This window comes from Amblyraja radiata, chromosome 10 (genome assembly GCF_010909765.2).
Source record: "Amblyraja radiata isolate CabotCenter1 chromosome 10, sAmbRad1.1.pri, whole genome shotgun sequence".
Lineage (NCBI taxonomy): Eukaryota > Metazoa > Chordata > Chondrichthyes > Rajiformes > Rajidae > Amblyraja > Amblyraja radiata.
Window position 1 is genome coordinate 40,268,036 of NC_045965.1, and position 25,019 is coordinate 40,293,054.

At 44.3% G+C, this 25,019-nt stretch overlaps 1 protein-coding gene across 2 annotated transcripts in view; it reads left to right on the plus strand.

Annotated features, from left to right (window-relative positions):
* Window positions 1-25,019, plus strand: part of armh1 (armadillo like helical domain containing 1) — a 40,865-nt gene that overhangs the window by 5,625 nt on the left and 10,221 nt on the right. For both annotated transcript variants that reach the window (XM_033028631.1, XM_033028632.1), the window contains exons 2-7: window positions 2,575-2,808; window positions 4,280-4,348; window positions 11,449-11,615; window positions 14,847-15,043; window positions 17,986-18,070; window positions 21,977-22,087. In XM_033028631.1, coding sequence (XP_032884522.1) covers window positions 2,603-2,808; window positions 4,280-4,348; window positions 11,449-11,615; window positions 14,847-15,043; window positions 17,986-18,070; window positions 21,977-22,087 — 835 coding nt within the window. In that variant the 5' untranslated portion in view covers window positions 2,575-2,602. The remainder of the gene's footprint in view (window positions 1-2,574; window positions 2,809-4,279; window positions 4,349-11,448; window positions 11,616-14,846; window positions 15,044-17,985; window positions 18,071-21,976; window positions 22,088-25,019) is intronic.

Sequence of the window (25,019 nt, forward strand, 5' to 3'; positions counted from 1 at the left end):
TTCACACGTATTCGCAATATAACATGATTTTTAAATCTCACTGTCATGAATTTATATGCCAGATGGAAGGAATTTAATGTTTAATTCCCATAAATTAATCCAGAAACATCCTCTCAAAATATAATCAAAATGATTGTTTTTTGCACAATACATGTGACTCAAACTGTTGTGAATATTTAGTTTAAAAATAATGATCATGGAGAGAGAATAACACAAAATATAGACAATTTAGATGGCTTATGACAAGATTGTCCAAAAAAAAGAGGATTTAAATCATCTTGCAAGTGGGTTTTGCTGGAACGCGATCGATTGGAACGTTGCATTTGTGATGAATTTGAACCCCATATCGGCAGGAAAGACACTGCCGGTTCGTATGGGGCCCAAATAACATTTTTGCAACATAAAATTAGATTAAAGCCATCCCAAGAAGCAAGATCATATGTAAAATAAATTACTTACCCTTTGTTTTGTCCCGTTCTTGCGATCCATCACGTTGTAGGCATTGAGGGCGTTAGAAGTCGCTTTTTATTTTAATCCAATTATTAAATTGTCCAGCAAATGTTCTTTTAAATATACCGGGAACGGAAGTCCGATCGATTTTTCTTCATCAGCTAGCAGCCCGAGGAAATCTGCCTCCGACAGGCAGTACAAAACTGGATTTTAATGCAAACGACTGTGGCAGAACTGAAGGTAGGTATTGTAACATCGCTAAAATAACTGACATTAAATAGCCTTATATCTTACACTTTTTTACATAAATGAATAAACTGGGCCTGGGGAGTGATTTATTCACATCAGTTCAGTTAGTTTATTGTCAGGTGTACAGTGAAAGCTTTTTGTTGTGTGCTAACCAATCGGCAGAAAGACAATAGATGATTACAATCAAACCATTTACAGTGTATAGATACATGATACGGGAATAACATATGAATACAATACAATACAATACAACACCTTTTATTTGTCATTTGAACCTCACATGAGGTTCAAACGAAATTTGGTTTCTGCAGCCATACAAAAAAAGAACCAAGACACACACCAACACAATTCAATTCACACAAACATCCATCACAGTGAGTCCTCCTCACTGTGATGGAAGGCAAAAACTTGTCTCTCCCCTGCTCTCCATTCCTCTCCCGAAGTCGAGGTCAAAGCCCCCGGCGGGCGCTAGCAAGTCCGCGGCCACTCAAAGCCACGCCGGGCGATGTAGGGCCCTGCCCCGGGTCTTGATGTTGGAGCCCCCGGCGGGCGCTAGCAAGTCCGCGGCAATTTACAGCCGCGCCGGGCGTTATAAGGCCCCCCTCCAGGTCACTCTCAACCCCGCAATTTGGGCGGGAGAAGTCGCCGTTGCCGGTGCCCCGCAAAGCAGTCTCCCACCGGGGACCCGCGATCTCCCGGTGTCACCATCCACCGGAGTCGGGTCGCAGCAGCTCGCCGCCGCAGCTCTCCACGCTCCGAAGCTGGCTAGCTCCACGGAGGTAGGTCCACAGCTCCACAGCTCCACAGCTCCACAGGCTCCGTGACTTGAGCCCCCAGGTCGCTCCGGTTGGAGGCCGCTCCACGGCGCTAGGCCCCAACGCTTGAGCCCCCAGGTCGCTCCGGTTGGAGGCCGCTCCACGGCGCTAGGCCCCAACGCTTGAGCCCCCAGGTCGCTCCGGTTGGAGGCCGCTCCACGGCGCTAGGCCCCAACGGCAACGGAGACCCGACAGGGAAAAGGTCGGGTCTCCATGCAGGGAAGAGATTTAAAAGTTTCCCCCCCCACCCCCCACACATACACATTTAAAAACCCACTACAAACTAAACCCTCAACAGGACAAATTTATTCATAAGTAAACAACAACACCCTTAAAACCCACAGCGTTCTTTTCTTGGATCTTGGTCCTCCAAAAATATTCCAAATAGAATTTAAACTGGAGGTGGATACGTGGTTACTTGTGGATACATTTATTTGGATAAATAAGGAGACATGAAAATTGTATAAGCCCATAAATGCAGAATTGAGTCTAAGGATTCACTGCTGTTTCACACTCCGAACAGGAAACTAATTTTTTTTGCCTAGGTTTTTAGATGTTCATTTTTCTTCACTTCTTTAATCAATCCCTCTACGCTATTGTCCAGAAATAAAGATGTTGGTTTTGCAGATTCTATGTATGTACCAATTACACTGAGATAAAACAACTGGGAGAATCATCAGACTCCAAACCCGAATGCCCTTTTGGCAGTTCTGGCAAGTGCTAGCTAACAGTTGGTGGACCAATTTTTGTGAAAGCTAAATAAAAGAGCAATGTAAATATCATCAAAATAGCAAACATTCTATCCATTACTGTTTTAATTTGCCCAGATTTGTATGTGTTATTTAGGAAATTGCTGTGTGGCTAAATCAGGTGAAGCTATTTCTTACATTGACCAACTCAAACTAGGGAGCTTTAAATGCCAAGGCTATTTTGTTCCCTGTCCATCACTGCTGAGCTCCAAGGATCTTCCTGTGCGCAGAAATAAATAACATATGTCTCTATTTGTGAACTACAATTTTCTGCTTGCATTAGTGTGAATTTAAAATGTTTTTATTTCCAGCTGCTGAGCCATTTGTGAAACTTAGAAAATGACTTTGTCAACAGAGCAAATAGAAATTTCCAAATTTATGAGTTTTCTGCAGGACTGGGATCGTGGCACCAAAGCTATCCGACATCAAATACTTAATGACTTTATAAATACAAGTAAAGGTAAAACAAGTCCAGAGCTGGAATTACAGTTTGCTCAAGGAGCTAGTTTGTTTCTCACTAGATTGACGGCATGGCTCAGAATAACGTATCCTTTCCTTTAAACTAAATTATGATAACTATCTTGTGAATATTCAATTCTTAATAATTGTTTGGAATTAATCAATGAAAATCAGAAGAGAAAATTTGAGTTCTGTCAATTGGAAATTAATTTTGTTCCCTATGATATAGTTTCTGTGGATAAAAATCTGGCATGAAGCTATCAGACACAGCTCATCACTTGTTGCAAGCAGATTTAATAGATTTCCAGCAGAAGTTTTTTTTTAAACACTGGCTGCCCTCAATATTTAGTTGCCACCTTACAGGTTGGATGTGAGGCCAGGAGAGATCTAGAAAAGACCCAGAAAAGAAAAGACAGGTCCGGAAAAAATTACTAGTTGTTCCTGATGAACAACACTTGCCAGGCTAAGAGAGGCTGGGACTGTTTTAATCTTAGAAGGGAAGACAGAGAATAGTTATATGATGAGGTGTCTGAACAGAATAGCCGGAGACTGTTCCTTCAGTGAAGGACACAAGGGTTGGAGTAACTCAACAGGTCAGACAGCATCTCTGGAGAACAAGGATAGGTGATGTATTGGGTCGAGACCCTTCTCCAGACTGATTGAGAGGGGAGGGGGCAGGACGAAGCATGAGAATAGGTGTATACAAGCAAGGAAATAAGTGTATACAAGCAAGCGCAGGGGGTTGATAGGCAGATGGTTGGTACGAAGGGCAGAGATAAAAGCAAAAGGTGTGACAGAATTGGCAGAAAGGTGATGGGACCTTACTGTTCATGGTGAATGTTCCAGTCTCATTCGTGCTCCCAAAGTGCATTATCTTTCCTTTGTCTGGATTAACCGGCATCTGCTATTTTTGAACCCAACTCACTAAAACATTTATATTTCTCTGCAGCCTAAAACTACTTTCCATCTTCTCAACGACTACACCAATCCTCCTGTTATCCACAGATTTACTGATCTTCTCTCCAACCTCCACAAACAATTCAAACAAAGGTCCCAGCACCGATCATTGTAGGACACCACTAGTTACAGGAATCCAATTGCACAATCGCAATCTCTCTTCTGTTTTTTTCTGCTCTCCAGTTTTTTCATCTTACTGTAATTTTGTTAATATATCATAGAATTATTTAATCTGAAACATAGATCTGTGCAGTGGAGTGTGGGAAAAATCTGATCAGGAGTTGGAAGGAATAGTTGTCACGGGAGATGCAACTACCTATCAGGCTTCCCTTTTTGCTATTTGGCTTTCCCTCTCAGGCTGGTTGGGAAGGCTTGTGTCCGTAACACAGAATGGCTATATCTTCTATTATATAATTCATGATTCTGCTGTTTAAAATGGCAATAGATAAGGTTAGATATAGTTTTAATTTATACAATATAATTAAAATTATTTCATTAATATACATTATGTATAGTTTATATATTCACTGTTAATTGGAAGTGATATCCTATGTCATATTGTTAAAGAATAATTATTATTTTCTTAACTTCTTTAAATAGTTACATGGTTGGTACCTGTGTAACTGAACAATTGCAAGCCATTGGTATATTTTTATCAGCAGCAAGTGGGTAAGCTTTACTTTAATTGTGGTAATTTAGAAATTAGTATATAAATGACATTTATTTAACTGCTGTCCTGAGTAGTTGCCTTGTATGTGTAGGAAATAGGCACATAATTCAAGGGCACTGAAGACTTTCTTGAGCTACTACTCAGTGGTAAGGTGTACCATTTTACAGTTTCTTCACATTTACAGAAAGCCTCCATTCCATTCCATTCCATTCCACGCTTTTCCAAGGGCGGCACGGTGGCGCAGCGGTGGACCCAGGTTCGATCCTGACTATGGGCACATGGGTGGGGCGGGGCATGTGGGTGCGCTGTTTTATATTTTAATTACTTTTAAATGTCAATAACATAAAATATACCATTGATCTGAACCTAACTAGTTTAATTTACATCACAGGACAATGGTGAGTAAGGTGGGCGGAAATGGTAGCGCTCTCCTCTACCATTTTTGTGCAAATTGAGGTACATACAAACAAACAAACAAACAAACAGACAAACAATGGTCTGAAGAAGGGTTTCGGCCCGAAACGTCGCCTATTTCCTTCGCTCCATAGATGCTGCTGCACCCGCTGAGTTCCTCCAGCAATTTTGTGTACAAACAGACAAACAAGTTGAGTTTTAGTAATATAGATTTCATAAGAAGTGGGAAAAGTAGAAATGAAATAAAATGTACTAATTTAACATTTTTGCAAAGAAATGAGGGAATGGAAAGAGAAACAAGGGAAGGTCTGAAGATATATTGGATGACAATATGAAGGAGATGGTGCTGAAATAGTATGGTGAAGCTATGTGGGAGGTATAAATAGGAGCAAACTATGACAATCAAATTCTGTGATACCAGAAGAGGCGAGGGGGGAAAATACAATGTTGGAAATCTGAAACACAAGACTACAATGACTGATGATTGAAAACACAAATTAGAGAATAATGTGCTGTTCCTTGAGCTTACATTGAACAGTGTATGAGCCCAAAGACCGAGGGGCTGTGATGGGAGTGGATGGAGAATTGAATGGTAATGCCTCCCCAAAGTGGCTACCCAATCTGCTTTATACTTCATTGGATGTAGAGGAAACCATATCATGAGCACCAAATGCAACTTACCAAACTTGAAGTGCAAGTAAATTACTGCTTCACCTGAATGAAATATTTGGCTCCAGCGAAAGATAATGAAGGAAGCTGCATTTACTGAGAATACATGAGGAAATGTTGTGAGAAGTAGGGACAGGGACCAAAATATGGCAAAATAAGAACAGACTCCAGGGATATAACAGACTTCCACAGATTCACAACTCTCTGTGTGAAAACGTTTTTTTATCATCTCAGTTATAAATGGCATACCCATTATTCTTAATGAGGAACTCTTGATCTGGTTAGGAGAGGGAAAGATGAGAACAGAAGGGCAAAAAATTGGAATTAGAGAATCCTTTTAACTATGGTGAGTTGGAACCAGAGTTTTACTATAGCATGAGAAGTAGCTGTGGAAACAAGCTTTGGTAACCAGATTATCGAAAATGATAACAGAAGCAGAAACCAATAAAGGCGAACAGTAAAAGAGACAAATGGAAATGGCATCACAGGGACCAGCAGACGTGTGGGTTTTCTCCAGATGCATAAATTTCCTCCAATATCCTAAAGATTAGATGGATGAAGATTCTTCGGTTAGTGTAAATTAAGCTTAGAGCATGCAGGTAATAAGAGATTTGGGCAGAGTTAATGGCCATGCGAGAGAGAATAGGTTGCAGGAAAATTAATGGGGTGGGGGGGATGGTTTGATCGGAGAACTGACATAGACTTGATGGTCTTAATGGCCATTTTCTACATAATTTGTGCAAAAAATATGAAAGGATATTGATTTGAAATGTTACAGTATCTGTTTATCTTTCCATTGATGGCAGTTAATTTGAGTATTTCAAGTATTTTCTGTTCTGAAATCTTTGTCATCACAATCATTTGGTATTTGTAGGTTAATTAGCCACAGTAAACTACCCTTGGTGGAGATGGTTGATCACTCAGATGGAGGTGAAGGGAATGTTGAAGAAAATAAAATGGGAATAGTGTAGGATTTGTGTAAATGCACACTCGGTTTGATGATGGGTCAAATTTCCTGCTGTTTGATAACATGACTCCATGACTTTACTGTTTTATCCTGACATTTAGCACACTAATACACTTTTAATGAGAGCAATATTTTCTATTTAAAATGGAATTTAATGAACACTTGAAAGAAGGGAAAATCTGTTGGAGTCAGGGCAAGGAGGTGGGTGGAAAACCATATTGCTGATGGGAGAGAACGGCAGATAGAACCAGATGGTGAGAGGGGAACACTGAATTTTTCAATTTAAGATAATTACTGCCCCATTACTATCCCCTTCCAGCACTCTATTACACTTTCTAGCACCCCTCATCGACCTATTACCCGCCCAGTTCGCCACCATATCCTCTCCGAAGTCTGGTTCCATCTGCCTATGTCTCCATTGAATGGTTATCAACACTTCCTTCCTGACTTATCAGATTCCAGCACTTGTAGCCTTTGTGTCCCTGCTCTCTGCCCTCAACCTCTGTCTCCACCTTTAACCTCCCCCCCTCCCCCACCCCCCACTTCGCTGTATCTGCCTATCATCCCTCACTCTTCCTTGGTCTGCCTGTCACCCACTGGCACTTGCTACATCCCTCTCCTCCTCTCCACTCTCGGTTCCGATGCAGGAACTTGACCAGAAATATTAACGATTTCTTTCCCACTACAGATACTGCTCTATCTGCTGATTTCCTCCCAACCTTTTGTTCTTTGATTTTGAATGGATTTGTTCACTTTTTGGATTGTGTAGATAATATAATATCTGTTATACTTGTAATTTATTTCTTTGCTTTATACATTTTCAAATTTTATTAAAAATATGGATTGGGCAATTATGCCAGGTTTGCTTGGGCTACACATGTGGGTTTAAACTAAATAGTGTGGGGAGGGATTGACAAATTGGGAGTATAAAGATGGAGTTAAAGGGGAAGTGAGTACAGGAAAAGTTATAAAAGACTCCCAAATTAATGGGAAGGAAAGTTCAAGAAGAGATAAGAGAGTAAGGTCAGGGCCAATTGCGAGCGGTGTGAGAGGGGAGGTGAATACTGAAGTCAAAGTGTTGTATATGAATGCGCGAAGTATATAAAATAAAGTCGACGAGCTTGAGGCTCAGTTAGAAATTGGCAAGTATGATGTTGTGGGAATTACAGAGACATGGCTGCAAGAGGGCCAGGGCTGGGAACTGAATATTCAAGGGTGTACCTATCGAAAAGACAGACAGGTGGGCAGAGTGGATGGGGTAGCTCTGTTGGTGAGGAATGAAATTCAGTCCTTTGCAAGGAGTGACATTGAAACAGGAGATGTGGAGGCAGTATGGATAGAACTAAGGAATTGTAAGGGTAAAAAGACCATAATGGGACATCCACAAGCCCCCAAACAGCAGCCTGGACATAGGGTGCGTTGAATCAAGAGTTAAAATTGGCATGTCGTAAAGTTAATGCTACGGTTGTTATGGGAGATTTCAACATGCAGGGAGACTGGGAAAATCAGGTTGGTACAGGACCCCAAGAAAGGGAGTTTGTGGAGTGCCTCCATGATGGATTCTTGGAGCAGCTTGTATTGGAGCCTACCAGGAAGAAGGCAATTCTGGATTTAGTGTTGTGTAATGAACTGGATTTGATAAAGGGAACTTGCGGTTAAGGAGTCATTAGGAGGTAGTGACCATAATATGGTAAGTTTTAATCTACAATTTGAGAGGGAGAGGGTAAATTGGAGGTGTCAGTGTTTCAGTTGAACAAAGGGGACTATGGAGCCATGAGGGAGGAGTTGACGAAGGATACCCTCGCAGGGATGACAGTGGAACAACAATGGCAGGTATTTTTGGGAATAATACAGAAGGTGCAGGATCAGTTAATTCCAAAGAGGAAGAAAGATTCCAATGGGAGTAAGCGGTGCCTGTGGCTGACAAGGGAAGTCAGGGACAGTATAAAATAAAAGAGAAGAAGTACAATGTAGCAAAGATGAGCGAGAAGCAAGAGGATTGGGTAATGTGTTTAAAGAGCAACAGAAGATAACTAAAAAGGCAATACGGGGAGAAAAGATGAGGTACGAAGGTAAGCTAGCCAAGAATATAAAGGAGGATAGTAAAAGCTTCTTTGGGTATGTGAAGAGGAAAAAATTAGTTAAGACCAAAGTTGGTCCCTTGAAGACTGAAAAAGGTGAATTTATTATGGGGAACAAGGAAATGGCAGATGAGTTAAACAGGTACTTTGGATCCGTCTTCACTAAGGAGGACAGAAACAATCTTCCTGATGTACTCGTGGCCAGAGGATCTGGGGTGACGGAGGAACTAAGGAACTCCACATTAGGCAGGAAATGGTGTTAACCATATAACCATATAACAATTACAGCACGGAAACAGGCCATCTCGACCCTTCTAGTCCGTGCCGAACACGTATTCTCCCCTAGTCCCATATACCTGCGCTCAGACCATAACCCTCCATTCCTTTCCCGTCCATATAACTATCCAATTTATTTTTAAATGATAAAAACGAACCTGCCTCCACCACCTTCGCTGGAAGCTCATTCCACACAGCCACCACTCTCTGAGTAAAGAAGTTCCCCCTCATGTTACCCCTAAACTTCAGTCCCTTAATTCTCAAATCATGTCCCCTTGTTTGAATCTTCCCTACACTCAGTGGGAAAAGCTTATCCACGTCAACTCTGTCTATCCCTCTCATCATTTTAAAGACCTCTATCAAGTCCCCCCTTAACCTTCTGCACTCCAAAGAATAAAGCCCTAACTTGTTCAACCTTTCTGTGTAACTTAGTTGCAGAAACCCAGCCAACATTCTAGTAAATCTCCTCTCTATTTTGTTGACATCCTTCCTATAATTAGGCGACCAAAATTGTACACCATACTCCAGAATTGGCCTCACCAATGCCTTGTACAATTTTAACATTACATCCCAACTTCTATACTCAATGCTCTGATTTATAAAGGCCAGCACACCAAAAGCTTTCTTTACCACCCTACCTACATGAGATTCCACTTTCAGGGAACTGTGCACAGTTATTCCCAGATCCCTCTGTTCACCTGCATTCTTCAATTCCCTACCATTTACCATGTACGTCCTATTTTGATTTGTCCTGCCAAGATGTAGCACCTCACACTTATCAGCATTAAACTCCATCTGCCATCTTTCAGCCCACTCTTCCAACTGGCATAAATCTCTCTGTAGACTTTGAAAATCTACTTCATTATCCACAACCCCACCTATCTTAGTATCATCTGCATACTTACTAATCCAATTTACCACACCATCATCCAGATCATTGATGTACATGACAAACAACAGTGGACCCAACACAGATCCCTGTGGCACCCCACTAGTCACTGGCCTCCAACCTGACAAACAACCATCCACCATTACTCTCTGGCATCTCCCATTCAGGCACTGTTGAATCCATCTTGCTACTCCACCATTAATACCCAACCATTGAACCTTCTTAACCAACCTTCCATGAGGAACCTTGTCAAAGGCCTTACTGAAGTCCATATATACAACATCCACTCCTTTACCCTCATCAATTTCCCGAGTAACCTCTTCAAAAAATTCAAGAAGATTAGTCAAACATGACCTTCCAGGCACAAATCCATGTTGACTGTTCCTAATCAGACCGTGTTTATCCAGATGCTTATATATATTATCTCTAAGTATCCTTTCCATTAATTTTCCCACCACTGACGTCAAACTAACAGGTCTATAATTGCTAGGTTTACTCTTAGACCCCTTTTTAAACAATGGAACAACATGCGCAGTACGGCAATCCTCCGGCACTATTCCCGTTTCTATTCCCGTGTTGGGTAGACTGATGGGCAGAAGGCTGATAAATCCCCAGGCCTGATGGCCTGCATCCCAGGGTACATAAGGAAGTGGCTTTGGAAATCGTGGATGCATTAGTGATCATTTTCCAATGTTCTATAGATTAAGGATCAAAGAGTGGGGATTAACGCGTCCCTTTCAGAATGGTAGGCAGTGACTAGTGGGGTACCACAAGGCTCGGTGCTGGGACCGCTGCTATTTACAATATACATCAATGATTTGGATGAAGGGATTCAAAGTAAAATTAGCAAATTTGTAGATGACACAAAGCTAGGTGGCAGTGTGAACTGTGAGGAGGATGCTATGAGAATGCAGGGTGACTTGGACAGGTTGGGTGAGTGGGCAGATGCATGGCAGATGCAGTTTAATGTGGATAAATGTGAGGTTATCCACTTTGGTAGCAAGAACAGGATGGCAGATTATTATCTAAATGGTGTCGTTGGGAAAAGGGGATGTACAATGGGATCTTGGAGTCCTTGTTCATCAGTCAATGAAAGTAAGCATGTAGGTACAGCAGGTATTGAAGAAAGTGAATGGCATGTTGGCCTTCATAACAAGAGAGTTGAGTAAAGGAGCAAAGAGGTCCTTCTGCAGTTGTACAGGGCCCTAGTGAGATTACACCTGGAGTATTGTGTGCAGTTTTGATCCCCCTAATTTGAGGAAGGACATTCTTGCTATTGAGGGAGTGCAGCGTAGGTTTACAAGGTTAATTCCCGGAATGGTGGGACTGTCTGCTGAGAGAATGGAGTGGCTGGGCTTGTATACTCTTGAATTTAGGATGAGAGGGGATCTTATTGAAACATATAAGATTATTAAGGGTTTGGACATGCTAGAGGCAGGAAACATGTTCCTGATGTTGGGGGAGTCCAGAACCAGGGGCCACAGTTTAAGAATAATGGGCAAGCCATTTAGAACGGAGATGAGGAAACACTTTTTCACACAGAGAGTTGTGACTCTGTGGAATTCCCTGCCTCAGAGGGGGGTGGAGGCTGGTTCTTTGGATACTTTCAAGCGAGAGCAAGATAGGGTTCTTAAAGATAACGGAGTCTGAGAATATGGGGTGAAGGCAGGAACGGGGTACTGATTGGGGATGATCAGCCATGATCACATTGAATGGTGGTGCTGGCTTGAAGGTCTGAATGGCCTACTCCTGCACCTGTTGTCTATTGTCTAATAACTATGTTAACTTTTAATTATATTTCAGTCATCGATACCTGATAGAAATTTTAGAAGTTGGTGGCATTTTGACTCTTCTGGAGATTCTGAGACTAAAACAGTTGCAAGAAGATGCCAAACAGGAAGCATTAAAATTACTTACAATTATCGCAAATGCAGGCCGAAAGTACAAGGAATTAATCTGTGAAAGCTATGGTAAACTTATTTAAAGTAACATTGATTTTCATCTGATTCTGACTGCATCTGCCCAGTGATCAAACCTGCCATATTGTGCGATGACAGCTAATTAACGTAGATCAATGCCATTTCCAATGTATTATCATGGGGATTGGCATGATTTTGAGCCACTAACAGCCACTGACACATCTATATTACTAAATCTCTGTTCTTGACCGCTTTTGGCCGTCTGTGCTGCGATTTCCGAGAGAAAGCCGCCACCTACGGCCGTCATTTTTGGCCACCTCGCTCAGAGCCCCCCTCTGCCGCATGTGTGCCGAGGATTTTTCCCGTCGATGAAAAATGACAGAGATATTAATGTTTTTACAAAATTCACCATTCTCTCTGCTGCCCCTGCTGGAGGGAGGGGGAGGGACTATAAAACCAGGAAGTGGTGTGCCTCAATTAGTCTCTGCAAGATAGAGCTCTGTCAATTAGTCTCTGTCACTCTGAGCTCTGAATGACACTGAACAAATGTCTACATCACTGTGAGTACCCTTAATGTGGTTTGAAAATGAATATATGGTTAGTTTGAAGTAAAAAAAGCACTGCCTGCAAATGGTTGTTTGGGTTTGGGTTGAAGTAAAAAGGCACTCCCTCTCTCTCTCTCTCTCTCTCTCTCTCCCTCTCCCTCTCTCTCTCTCTCTCTCTCTCTCCTCTCTCTCTCCGTCTCTCTCTCTCCCTCTCTCTCTCTCTCTCTCTCTCTCTCTCTCTCTCTCTCTCCCCACCTCTCTCTCTCCCCCACCTCTCTCTCTCCCCACCTCTCTCTCTCCCCACCTCTCTCCCTCCCTACCTCTTGCTCTCCCTATCCCTCTCTCTTCTCTCTCTCCCCCCTGTCTCTCTCTCCCTTTCTCTCTCACTCTCCCCTCCTCTCTCCCCCCCTCCTCTCCCCCCCCTCTCCTCTCCCCCCCTCTCCTCTCCCCCCCCCTCCTCTCCCCCCCCTTCCTCTCTCCCCCCTCCTCTCCCCCCCCCTCTCCTCTCCCCCCCTCTCCTCTCCCCCCTCTCCCCCCCCTCCTCTCCCCCCCCCTTCCTCTCTCCCCCCCTCCTCTCTCTCCCCCCTCCTCTCTCCCCCCACTCTCTCTCCCCCCCCTCCTCCTCTCCCCCTCTCCTCTCTCCCCCCTCTCCTCTCTCCCCCATCCTCTCTCCTCTCCCCCCCTCTCCTCTCCCCCTCTCCTCTCCCCCCCTCTCCCTCCCCCCCTCTCCACTCCTCCCTCTCCTCTCCCCCCTCTCCTCTTCTCCCCCCCTCTCCTCTTCGCCCCCCTCTCCTCTTCCCCCCCTCTCCTCTTCCCCCCTCTCCTCTTCTCCCCCTCTCCTCTTCTCCCCCCTCTCCTCTCCCCCACTCTCCTCTTCCCCTCTCCGCTCTCCCCCCTCCCCTCTCCCCCCCTCTCCTCTCCCCCCCTCTCCTCTCTCCTCCCCTCTCTCTCCCCCCTCTCTCTCCCCCCTCTCCTCTCTCCCCCCCCTCTCCTCTCTCCCCCTCTCCTCTCTCCCCCTCCCTCTCTCCCCCCCTCTCCCCTCTCCCCCCCCTCTCTCCTGTCTCCCCCCCTCTCCTCTCTCCCCCCCCTCCTCTCTTCCCCCCTCTCCTCTCTCCCCCCCTCTCCTCTCTCCCCCCCTCTCCTCTCTCCCCCATCTCCCCCCCCTCCCTCCCCCTCCCTGCTCCCCACCTCTCCCCCTCCCCTCACCTCACCCCCCTCTCAGCACACCCTCTCTCTCCCCCTCCCCCCTCTCTCCCCCCTCTCTCCCCCCTCTCTCTCTCTCCCCTCCTCCCCTCCATCCCCTCCCCCACCCTCCCTCCCTCCCCGAAACCCCCTCCCCTCCACACCCCCTACCCACTTCCCTCCACCCTCCCCCCTCCCTCCCCCTCCCTGCTCCCCACCTCTCCCCCTCACCCCCCTCTCAGCACCCCCTCTCTCTCCCCCTCACTCTCACCCTCTCTCTCTCCTCCCCTCCTCCCCCACCTTTCCCCCTCACCCACCCTCCCTCTTCTCCTCCTCTCCACCCCCCTATCCCTCTTGCCCCTCTCTCTGTGTGTGTCTCTCTCTCTGTCTCTGCCCCTTCTCTCTCTGCCCTCACTATCTACCCCTGCCCCCCCCCCCTCTCTCTAGATGTGACTGCAAGTTGGGGGCTATGCGTCAGTAGATAGGGTGGTTATGGGGTAAAAGGAGCAAATTAATAATATTAATATAATATCAAGGGGGGTAATTATCGTGAGTGCGGGGGGGGGGGGATAGTTAGTGTGTGTGACGCTGCTTGCCGCCTCCCCCCCCCACAACCGCACGTTGGGGGAACAGACCCAACGGGTCTGCACTTGGTCTAGTTAATAATATTTTCCGGTTTAGTGCTAATGACGACAAAAGGTTAATATGGAAATTAACAAAACAAAATCATTGTGGTCTCACTTGTGGCATCTGGTGGAATTGTATGCTGTGTTGAAACATTGCTTAGGTGCTCCTATTATATTATAGAAAGACCTAAAGTTAAACCTCATGGACTTGAAGAATTGTGCACGATTTGCACACAAGTTCCCAATTAACATTACCATTGAAGGACCAATTAGGTCATACTTTATTTAACCTTTTATTCCTGATAAAGAATGCTGGCATTTAATGCCACTCAGTTGTTTGGGCACTCGCGATGTATTAACCTAAGCCAACTGTAACCTGCACAATTCTATACTAATTAATACATGAATCAATGGTTTATTTTTAGATGATGCATAATGATGATGTGTGATAGAAGTGGATTACATGATGTGAAATAATTTTCACAATATTGACGACTGGCATATGTCATCTCTATGCGTATATAGTTTCATCAACAAATAGGACGATGCTCAAAACAAATCAGCCGTTGTAGATGAGTAGATCAGCTCTTCTCAAGGCAATGAAAAATTAATGAGCTAAATTATATAGACCTTCACTATATGATTCAGGACAATTACTGGGTAGAACACCCATGACGGAGTGAAGTAAGTGGGGAAAATCAGTGTTAATTATCTTTGCAATGTTTCAATTGCATACTTCTTAACAGTCTCAAACAAAAAGAAGAGACAGATTTTTGTTTGCCATTTTCTGTCACTCTGCAAAAGGATGTTTGAGCGGCAAAATAGTTCCATTATGGCCTCACTGGTACAAATATTGCTCAATGTACGATATTCTGCAATAATGGTGGCAATAAATAATAATTTGGCATTACCTTCTACATTTTTTAAAGGTGTGAGAAATATTGCAGAATGTTTAGCAAACTCAAAATTGGAAAAAACACAAGAACAGGCTCAGATCTTGTTAGAACTATTAGCCCAAGGCAATCCAAAGTATCAGCTGCAAGTTTACAAAGGACTAATAGCATTATTGCCATGCACATCTCCTAAAGTACAACAAATGGCTCTTCAGGCATTGAGGACACTACAGGTGAGAAGCAATAATTATATGGATTTTTATGAATAATAAGGTGTAAATATCATCAACAATTTGTCCTGGGCCAATAACATTAATGCTTTGGCCAAGAAAGCACACCAATGCCTCTACTTCCTCAGAAGGCTAACAAATGTCACCATATCTCCATTGACTCTTACCAATTTCTTCAGATACATCATAGAAAGCATCTAATCCTTTTCAGATGGATTACATTTGGTATAGTAACTGCTCTGTTCGAAATCCCAAGAAACAAGGACCACTCACACATTGGTCATTCTTTCTTCTTCCCTCTCATACCAGGGTCAAAAAAGAAAAGCTTGAAAGCTTCCCATACTATGATTCAAAAACAGCTTCTTCACTGTTATTATCAGACCTGTGTGTGGACCCCTCATATGCTAAGGGTGTATTTCCTGATCTTTTAATTGACCTCATGCGACATTGTATTCTACACTCTATTTATTTTATGTTTTACACTACCTGATATACCCAAGTATGGTATGATTTGCCTGGGTAATATAATATATTATATTTAGGCACACAGGACAATGATAGAACAATACCAGCAAAAAATAAGAATTCTATTCACCTCCTAGAGTGTCTCAAATTGGCTTTATTTAAAAATTATGATAATCCGTATACTTTGAGATTATTTAATTTGTTACTTTTTCCCTCCTTTTTTCCCCAGGGGTTTTGTTGTTCAAGTACTTTTCAATTGCAATGACAGCTTTTGCTTCCATCATCCTTTCAGACTGTGAGTTCCTGATCCATACCACCGCCCTTTGGGTGAAAACATTTTTGTAATCTCCCCATCAATCCACCAATTAACTTAAATTGTCGGCTCCCTGGTCTTTGACTCCTATATTAAGAGAAATCAATCCTTATTATTTTCTCTATATCTTGGCCCCTTCATTTTATACACATCAATTAAGTTTCCCCTCAGCCTCCTCAGTTCCAAATAGAGCAACTCCAGCCCATCCAAACTTTCCTCGCAGCCCAAAAAAACATAAGGAAAGTCACTTCGAATATCTATACTATAAAGCCAAGTGACCAGCTGTTAAAAACTTACTGGAGAGGCTCTTGCTGCCACTTTGGCATAAAACATATAACACTACTAGACCAAGTGCAGACCCGTTGGGTCTGTTCCCCCAACGTGCGGTTGTGGGGGGGGGAGGCGGCATGCAGCGTCACACACACTAACTATATCTCCCCCCACCCCCCCCCCCCCCGCACACGCTAATTACCCCCCTTGATATTTTTAAATATTATTAATTTGCTCCTTTTACCCCATAACCACCCTATCTACTGACGCATAGCCCCCAACTTGCAGTCACATCTAGAGAGATAGGGGGGGGGGGTAGAGAGTGAGGGCAGAGAGAGAAGGGGCAGAGACAGAGAGAGAGACACACACAGAGAGGGGGGCAAGAGGGATAGGGGGATGGAGAGGAGAAGAGGGAGGGTGGGTGAGGGGGGAAAGGTGGGGGAGGAGGGGAGGAGAGAGAGAGGGTGAGAGTGAGGGGGAGAGAGAGGGGGAGAGGGAGAGAGAGGGGGTGCTGAGAGGGGGAAAGATGGGGAGGGGGAGGGAGGGGGGAGGGTGGAGGGAAGAGGGTAGGGGGTGTGGAGGGGAGGGGGTTTAGGGGAGGGAGTGAGGGTGGGGGAGGGGATGGAGGGGAGGAGGGGAGAGAGAGAGGGGGGGAGAGGGGGAGGAGAGAGGGGAGGGGGGGAGAGAGGGTGTGCTGAGAGGGGGTGAGGTGAGGAGGGGGAGAGGTGGGGAGCAGGGAGGGGGAGGGAGGGTGGAGGGAAGGGGGTAGGGGTGTGTGGAGGGGAGGGGGCTTAGGGGAGGAACGGTGGGGGAGGGGATGGAGGGGAGGAGGGGAGAAAAAGAGGGGAGAGAGAGAGAGAGGGGGGAGAGGAGAGGGGGGAGAGGAGAGGGGGGAGAGGAGAAGGGGAGAGAGGAGAGGGGGGAAGAGGAGAGGGGGGGAGAGGAGAGGGGGGTGAGAGGAGAGGGGGGGAGAGGAGAGGGGGAGGAGAGGGGGGAGAGGAGAGAGGAGGGGTAAGAGAGGAGAGGGGGAGAGGGGAGAGGGGGGGAGAGAGGAGGGGGGAAGAGAGGAGAGGGGGTTGGGAGAGAGGAGGGGGGAGGGGGGAGAGAGGAGAGGGGGAGAGGAGAGGGGGGGGAGAGGAGAGGAGAGAGAGAGGAGAGGGGGGAGAGAGGAGAGGGGGGAGAGCAGAGGGGGGGGGAGAGGAGAGAGGGGAGGTTAAGAGAGGAGAGGGGGGGAGAGGAGAGGAGGGAGGGGGGAGAGGAGAGGGGGGGGAGAGAGAGGAGGGGAGAGTGAGAGAGAAAGGGAGAGACAGGGGGGAGAGAGAGAGAAAGAGAGAGGGATAGGGAGAGAGAGAGGTGGGGAGAGAGAGGAGGGGAGAGAGAGGAGGGGAGAGAGAGAGAGAGAGAGAGTGCCTTTTTACTTCAACCCAAACACAAACAACCATTTGCAGGCAGTGCTTTTTTACTTCAAACTAACCATATATTCATTTTCAAACCACATTAAGGGTACTCACAGTGATGTAGACATTTGTTCAGTTTCATTCAGAGCTCAGAGTGACAGAGACTAATTGACAGAGCTCCATCTTGCAGAGACTAATTGAGGCACACCACATCTGGTTTTATAGTCCCTCCCCCTCCCTCCAACAGGGGCAGCAGAGAGAATGGTGAATTTTGTAAAAACATTAATTTCTCTGTCATTTTTCATCGACGGGAAAAATCCTCGGCACACATGTGGCGGAGGGGGGCTCTGAGCGAGGTGGCCAAAAATGACGGCCGTAGGTGGCGGCGTTCTCTCGGAAATCGCAGCACAGACGGCCAAAAGCGGTCAAGAACAGAGATTTAGTAATATAGATATTAACCTTGTATCTTAACTAAATGTTACAATTTTTGTTTTGTTTAGAGTATTGTGAAGATCGTACATCCTTGTATTGTCGATCCTCTTTTGAACATACTAAGAACAATACATTATGAAGTCCAATATGAAGGTAAAATACTGTTGATCTGAAAAAAGAATCATTGGCTAATAATTGAGTGGGTTACCATTTGAACTATATTTATCTTTCTTTAGTTTCTGTTTGTAGCCTCCATGTAACAAGAATGAACATTTTCAGGTTGTTAAACGTATTGTTTGACCCATTGAGTTCTTGCAGCATTCTGTTTCTTGTTCCAGATTCCAACGTCTGCTCTCTCTTTTGTCTGAATACTACTTGATATCAGGTGAATGGCAAGAACAAGGCAGCAGTATGCAAATTATCTATTTTCCTCTTTTTTTCAAGAGTATAGTCATACAGTGCGGAAACAGACCCGTCGGCCCAACTCGCCCACACCAGCCAACAATGCCCCAGCTACCCTAGTCCCATTTGCCTGTGCTTGGTCCATAACCCTCAAAACCTGTCCTATCCATGTACCTGTCCAACTGTTTCTTAAATGATGGGATAGTCCCAGTCTCAACTACCTTCTCCGGCAGCTAGTTCCATACAGTTACCCCTCGGATTCCTGTTAAATCTTTTCCCATTCACCTTGAACCTATGTCCTCTGTTCCTCGATTCCCCTAGGTAAAAGACTCTGAATCTACCTGATCTATTGCTCTCATGATTTTGTATACCTCTATAAGATCCCCCCTCATCGTCCTACGTTCCATGGAATAGAGACCCAGCCTACTCAACCTCTCCCTATAGCTCACAACCTCTAGTCCTGGCAACATCCTCGTAAATCTTTTCTGAACCCTTTCAAGCTTGACAATATCTTTCCTACAACATGGTGCCCAGAACTGAACATAACATTCTAAATGCGGTCTCACCAATGTCTTATACAACTGCAACATGACCTCCCAACTTCTATACTCAATACTCTGACTGATGAAAGCCACAGTGCCAAAAGCCTTTTTGACCACCTTATCTATCAGTGACTCAACCTTCAAGAAACCATGCACTTGTACTCCGAGATCCCTCTGCTCTACAACACTACCCAGAGGCCTACAATTTACTGTATAGGTCCTGCCCTTCGACATCCCAAAATGCAACACCTCAAACTTCTCTGTATTAAATTCCATCAACCATTCCTCCGCCCACCTGGCCAATCAATCCAGATCCTGCTGCAATTGTTCACAACCATCTTCACTATCTGCAAAATCACTAACTTTTGTATCATCCGCAAACTTGCTAATCTTGCCCTGTAGGTTCTCATCCAAATCATTGATGTAGATATGGGGTCTCCAAACTATGGCCCGTGGGCCACATCTGGCACGCCACGAGATTTCATCCTGTTCGCAACAAGCTCTTAATACGTTCCGTGCGGCGGGCTATTTAGTGGGTTCTGTGGTAGCGCAACTTTAGAGATACAGCGTGGAAACAGGCCTTTTGGGCCATTGAAGCGATGCCCTTACGCACTAGCACTAGCCTACACACACTCAGGACAAATTCAATTAACCTGCAACCGTGGAGTGTAGGTGGAAACCAGAGCACCCAGAGAAAACCCACGCAGGTACAAACTCCGTACAGACAGCACCCGTAGTCAGGATGGAACCTGGGACTATGGCGCTGTGAGGCAGCGACTCTACCACTGCACCACCGTGCCATTGCTCCTGTGTTGCAAAGGCAAGTTGTGTGGGATGGTAGCATGGGGTAGCGAGGGGGAGGGGGTGGAGGGGGGCAGCTAGTTGGCGGCAGGGTCGGCAAGGGTCGGTGTGTCGCGGTCTCCCCCCATGAGGTTGACCCGTGAACAGCTCCCGCTCTGGGGAGCCACACTGACCTGGACACTTTGACCGGGTCTCTGCCAACGCGTGACGGTGCGGCCAGGGGAATCCTTCTCTCCCTCTCTCTCGCTCTTTCTTGTGTGAGTTTGTGTCTGTCTGTCTGTCGGTGTGTGTGAATCTGTGCTTGTGTGTTTCAGTGTGCGGGTCTATGTGTCTGTGTGTTTCGCTATGTGGGAGTCCACGTGTGCGTGTGCGTTTCTGTGTGTGTGTGTGTGTGTGTGTGTTAGTGTGTGTGTGTGTTAGTGTGTGTGTGTGTCAGTGTGTGTGTGTGTGTGTGTGTGTGTGTGTGTGTGTGTGTGTGTGCGTGCGTGTTAGTGTGTGCGTGCATGTGACTGTGTGTTAGTCTGTATGTGTGTGTGTGACATTTCTTAATTTTTTCCTACGGCTCGCAAAAATGTGCCAAATATATAATGTGGCCCTCATGCTGAAAAGTTTGGAGGCCCCTGATGTAGATGACAAACAGTAACGGGCCCAGCACTGAACCCTATGGCACACCATTAGTCACAGGCCTCCATTCTGAGATGCAACCTTCCACCATCACCCTCTGCTTCCTTCCATGGAGCCAATTTGCTATCCATTCAGCCATCTCTCCTTGGATCCCATGAGATCTAAACTTCCTGAGCAGCCTACCACGCGGCACCTTGTCGAACGCCTTACTAAAGTCAATGTACACAACATCTACAGCTTTGCCTTCATCAACCTTTTTGCTCACGTCTTCAAAAAAATCTATCAGATTTGTGAGACACGACCTCCCATGTACAAAACCATGCTGACTGTCCCTAATCAGCCCTTGTCCATCCAAATGCCTCTATATCCTATCCCTCAGAATCCTCTCCAGTAACTTACCAACTACAGATGTTAAGGCCTATGGTTCCCATCATTTTACCTACAGCCCTTCTTCAAAAGAGGCACAACATTTACCACTCTCCATTCCTCTGGCACCTCTCCTGTATTTAAGAACGACTCATAAATTTCAAGCAGGGCTCCCATAATTTCTTCTCTAGTTTCCCGCAATGTCCTCGATATATCTGTTCAGGCCCCGGAGATTTGTCTACCTCCAAACACGACAGTACCTTCAGTATTTCCTCGACGGTAACCCTGATTGCTCTCATGACACTTCCAGTGACTGCTCCAATTTCTCCTTTCTCCTCGGTAAATACAGAGGAGAGACACTCATTGAGGACCTTGCCCATCTCCTGTGGCTCCACACAGAGGTGACTCTCTCTCTAGTTACCTTTTTCCCCCTTATGTATTTATAAAATCTTTTGGGATTGTCTTTTATGCTACCTGCCAGAGCTATCTCCTGGCCCCTTTTTGCCCTTCTGATCTCCTTTTTTTAGTTTGCTCCTTAGTTCCCGAAACTCCTCCGGGGATACACTTGATCCCAGTTGCCTAAACCTGTCTCATGCATCCTTCTTGTTTTTGACCAACGTCTCAATTTCCCTCGTCAGCCAAGCTTCCTTACGTTTGCCTGCTATGCCTTTCACTAAAACAGGGAAAAAAGAGACCACTGTTGTTCCAGCTGTCTCGAGAATTGGGAATATAATCCATGCAACTTGTAAATTGGACAGAAATAAATGGCTGCATTTTGTCAATGTTAAGATGGCCACTTTTTGCTATGTAGTATAAAACCTGTAGCCGTTTAATCTTATCAAAATTCTAATCAAATTAAAATCAAACTCGCTGCACTTTTTATCTATTCTATGCAGCCTGTATGGTCCCAAAACTTGTTTTTTTAAAATATTAGTACTCTATATTATCATGGCTTCTTAATGTTTCAGATCCTGATTTCCAGAATGGAATGAGAATTAAAAATTAAACCCAAAGAAAAACTATATTATTCCACTCATAGATCAACAAAACATTCAAATATGTTATTGTGCTATTTTAGCGGCGCCTGCTAGGGCACGCAGATATCAAACCCGGCGTTCGGAAGCCGCGGTCACGTGACTCGGGAGGGGCTGCTTGTTTCGCGCGTTTTTTCACTTGCGCGCGTTAGTTCAGCGCTGACCACCGTTGTGGGCAGACGTGTCTGGAGAACCTGTATACTGGATATCGAACTTTTGAATAAAGATCTGGTGAAAACTCCAGTAGTCGTTTCTCAGACCACTAAACTATAATAATTTATGTTCTTTAGTAATTGAATTCATCAAGGTACTCCTGAATTATAAAGTACGGCAAGCTTTGCTTGAAGGAGTAGTTGCACGTCTAACTCCATCAACGGAGAATCAACCCAAAATTTTTCACGGTAAGAATGAACCAAAATGCCTCTGTAACGCTACAGAATCAAATCATATCTCATTAACAGTTGGTCAATTTTTTTTCTTTCATTGAAAAAACATCCAGTGAATTGGCCTCCACTGCCTTCTGTGGCAGAGAATTCCACAGATTCACAACTCTTTGGGTGAAAATGTTTGTCCTCATCTCAGTCTGAAATGGCCTATTCTTAAACTGTGACCCCTGGTTCTGGACCCCCCACAACATCGGGAACATTTTCCCTGTATCTAGCCTGTCCAATCCTTTAAGAAGTTTATAAGTTTCTCTAAGATCCACTCTCATCCTTCTAAATTCCATTGAATACAAGCACAATCGACCCATTCTTTCATCATATGTCATTCCCACCACCTGGTGAATCTACGCTGCACTCCCCCAATAGCAATAATGTCCTTCCTCAAATCAGTGGACCGAAATTGCATGCAATACTTCAGATGCAGTCTCACCAGGACCCTGTACAACTGCAGTAGGACCTCCTTGCTCCTAAACTCAAATCTTCTCGCAATGAAGGCCAACATGCAATTAGCTTTCTTCACTGCCTGCTGTACTTGCATGCTTACTTTCAGTGACTGATGTACTAGGACACGCAGATTTGTGTCATCCGCAAACTTGGAGGTGTTACATTTAATTCCATTAAATCGTTAATATATATTGTAAATAACTGGGGTCCCAGCACTGAGCCGTGGCATCCCACCAGTCATTGCAAGCCATTCTGAAAAGGACCCATTAATTCCTACTTTGCTTCCTGTCTGCCAACCAGTTCTCTGTCCATGTCAATACCCTACCACCAATACCATGTGCTCTAATTTTGCACATTAATCTCTTGTGTGGGACCTTGTCAAAAGCTTTTTGAAAGTCCAGATACACCACTTCCACTGACTCTCCCTTATCCAATCTACTTGTTACATCCTCAAAAAATTCTTGAAGGTTAGTCAAGCATGATTTCCCCTTCATAAATCCATGCTGACTTTGACCGATCCTGTCACTGCATTCCAAACGCTCTGCTATTACATCTTTAATAATCGACTCAAGCAACTTCCCCACTACCGATGTAAGGCTAACTGGTCTAATATTTCCTGTTTTCTCTCTCCCTCCTTTCTTAAAAAGTGGAGTTACACAAACTACCCTCCAGTCCACAGGAACTGATCCAGAGTCTATAGAACATTGGAAAATGATCACCAATGCATCCATGGTTTCTAGGGCCACCTCCTTGAGTACTCTGGGATGTAGACTATCAGGCCCTAGAGATTTATTTACCTTCAGTCCCTACAGTTTACCTAACACCATTTCCTGACTAATGTGGATTCCCTTCAGTTCCACTTAGTGCTGGAATTGCATCCTATGAAATCTTGTCAGTTGGCAAGACGTAAAACTGATGTGAGGCAAAGGCTACTGCACTCAGTTAAAAAGCTGGCATGACTATTGGCATGGCTCAACATGAGTAGTATATTTTATTTAATCCTAGGACATTCCAGTTTAAGTGTCCCAATTTCATAGATTTGTTACCGTACTCAATTTGAAACCATCTCAATATAAAATATTCATAGAATTGGTTTGGTGAATGTTTGAAACAAGCTGTAAACGGGAGTGAAAATTCCTGAATATTTGTTGATGCAAACGCAAACTTCTCTCTTGGATCTCTTCTATGTTACAATGTCACCAGAGTTACAAGTCATTGCATAGATAACAAAATGCAGCACAATCTGACTTCAACAAGCATTTGTAAGTGTAAATATTAGGAGGAATGCTGTACACTTTAGCAACTTTTAAACTGTTGATAAACTCAAACTTTTGACCATGAATAAGTTTCTTGATTTAATGGTTGGACATCAAACATTCCTCACTTGGCCAAAAAGGGTGGATATATTGTAATCAAAATAGAAGGCTGCATTGATCAAATTGTCACTGGCGTGCTTTTTAGATTATACATAAAGAAGGCTTAGAGAGAGGGGGTGTCAAAGTTTGTTTCTTAAAAAGCAGATAGCAACAAAAACTGTTAAAGGTAAACCATGGCAATCTTTAATTGATTCGTCAGACGGGAGTGGAAAAGATCCACAATGAGCACAAAACGTTGCTCAGTGCTTCTCGGGCTCCACTCGCAGAACTAAGGAAAGTTAGCACAATTATACATTTTTCTTATCAGTAAAACACTCCTACCAAGTCTGAATATGGCATGACTGAAAGTTTCTATAGCCTTTCAGAGTATAGGAAAAATGGGTCCAAATCAAGCTCATCTAATAACAAGTTACTACTAATTTGTGGAGCGTCAACTATTTTTTTCAATCTTGGCTTCTTTATGGCTTTGAAAAGAAGCACATGTTATTACGCAGGCTGCCATCTTAATGTCTTTATTGAAAAGACAACCTGTCCTCCATATAATTTACAAAGTCATTCAGACTTGGCACCGAGCCATTCTTTTGTTTTACTAGACCATGCTTTTGTAGAAGAACGACTCCATTTTAGATTTGACTATTAGATTTGACTATTAGTTCTTTCAGGGGCATTTTGGAAATAAATATTGACAGAATCCTGAGTGGTAGGCATGGTTAATTTTGTCCAAAATCATCTAGAATTTACAATTACATAATATTTGGAGTTAAGGGGTAATTTGCAAGGGAACTGCAAACAGAATAGACCACCAGAGAAAGGAAGACATGCCAGGTGTTACAACTAAAGTTTAAGGTATGTTCAATGCAGAATACACAATTCCTATTGGAGTAGAACAATTTTGAATATTTTTATTCATCTTTGGAAACCTTATGTGACATTTTATGGTGTTGAATTAGATTTTCAATAAACCTTTTAAGAGTTCTGGGACATGTTGTTCTATGTTTCCCCACTTAGTTTTCAAGCCGAACACAGAAGAAACTTTGATTCCTCTATAAACATTTAAGCCACCCATTTAT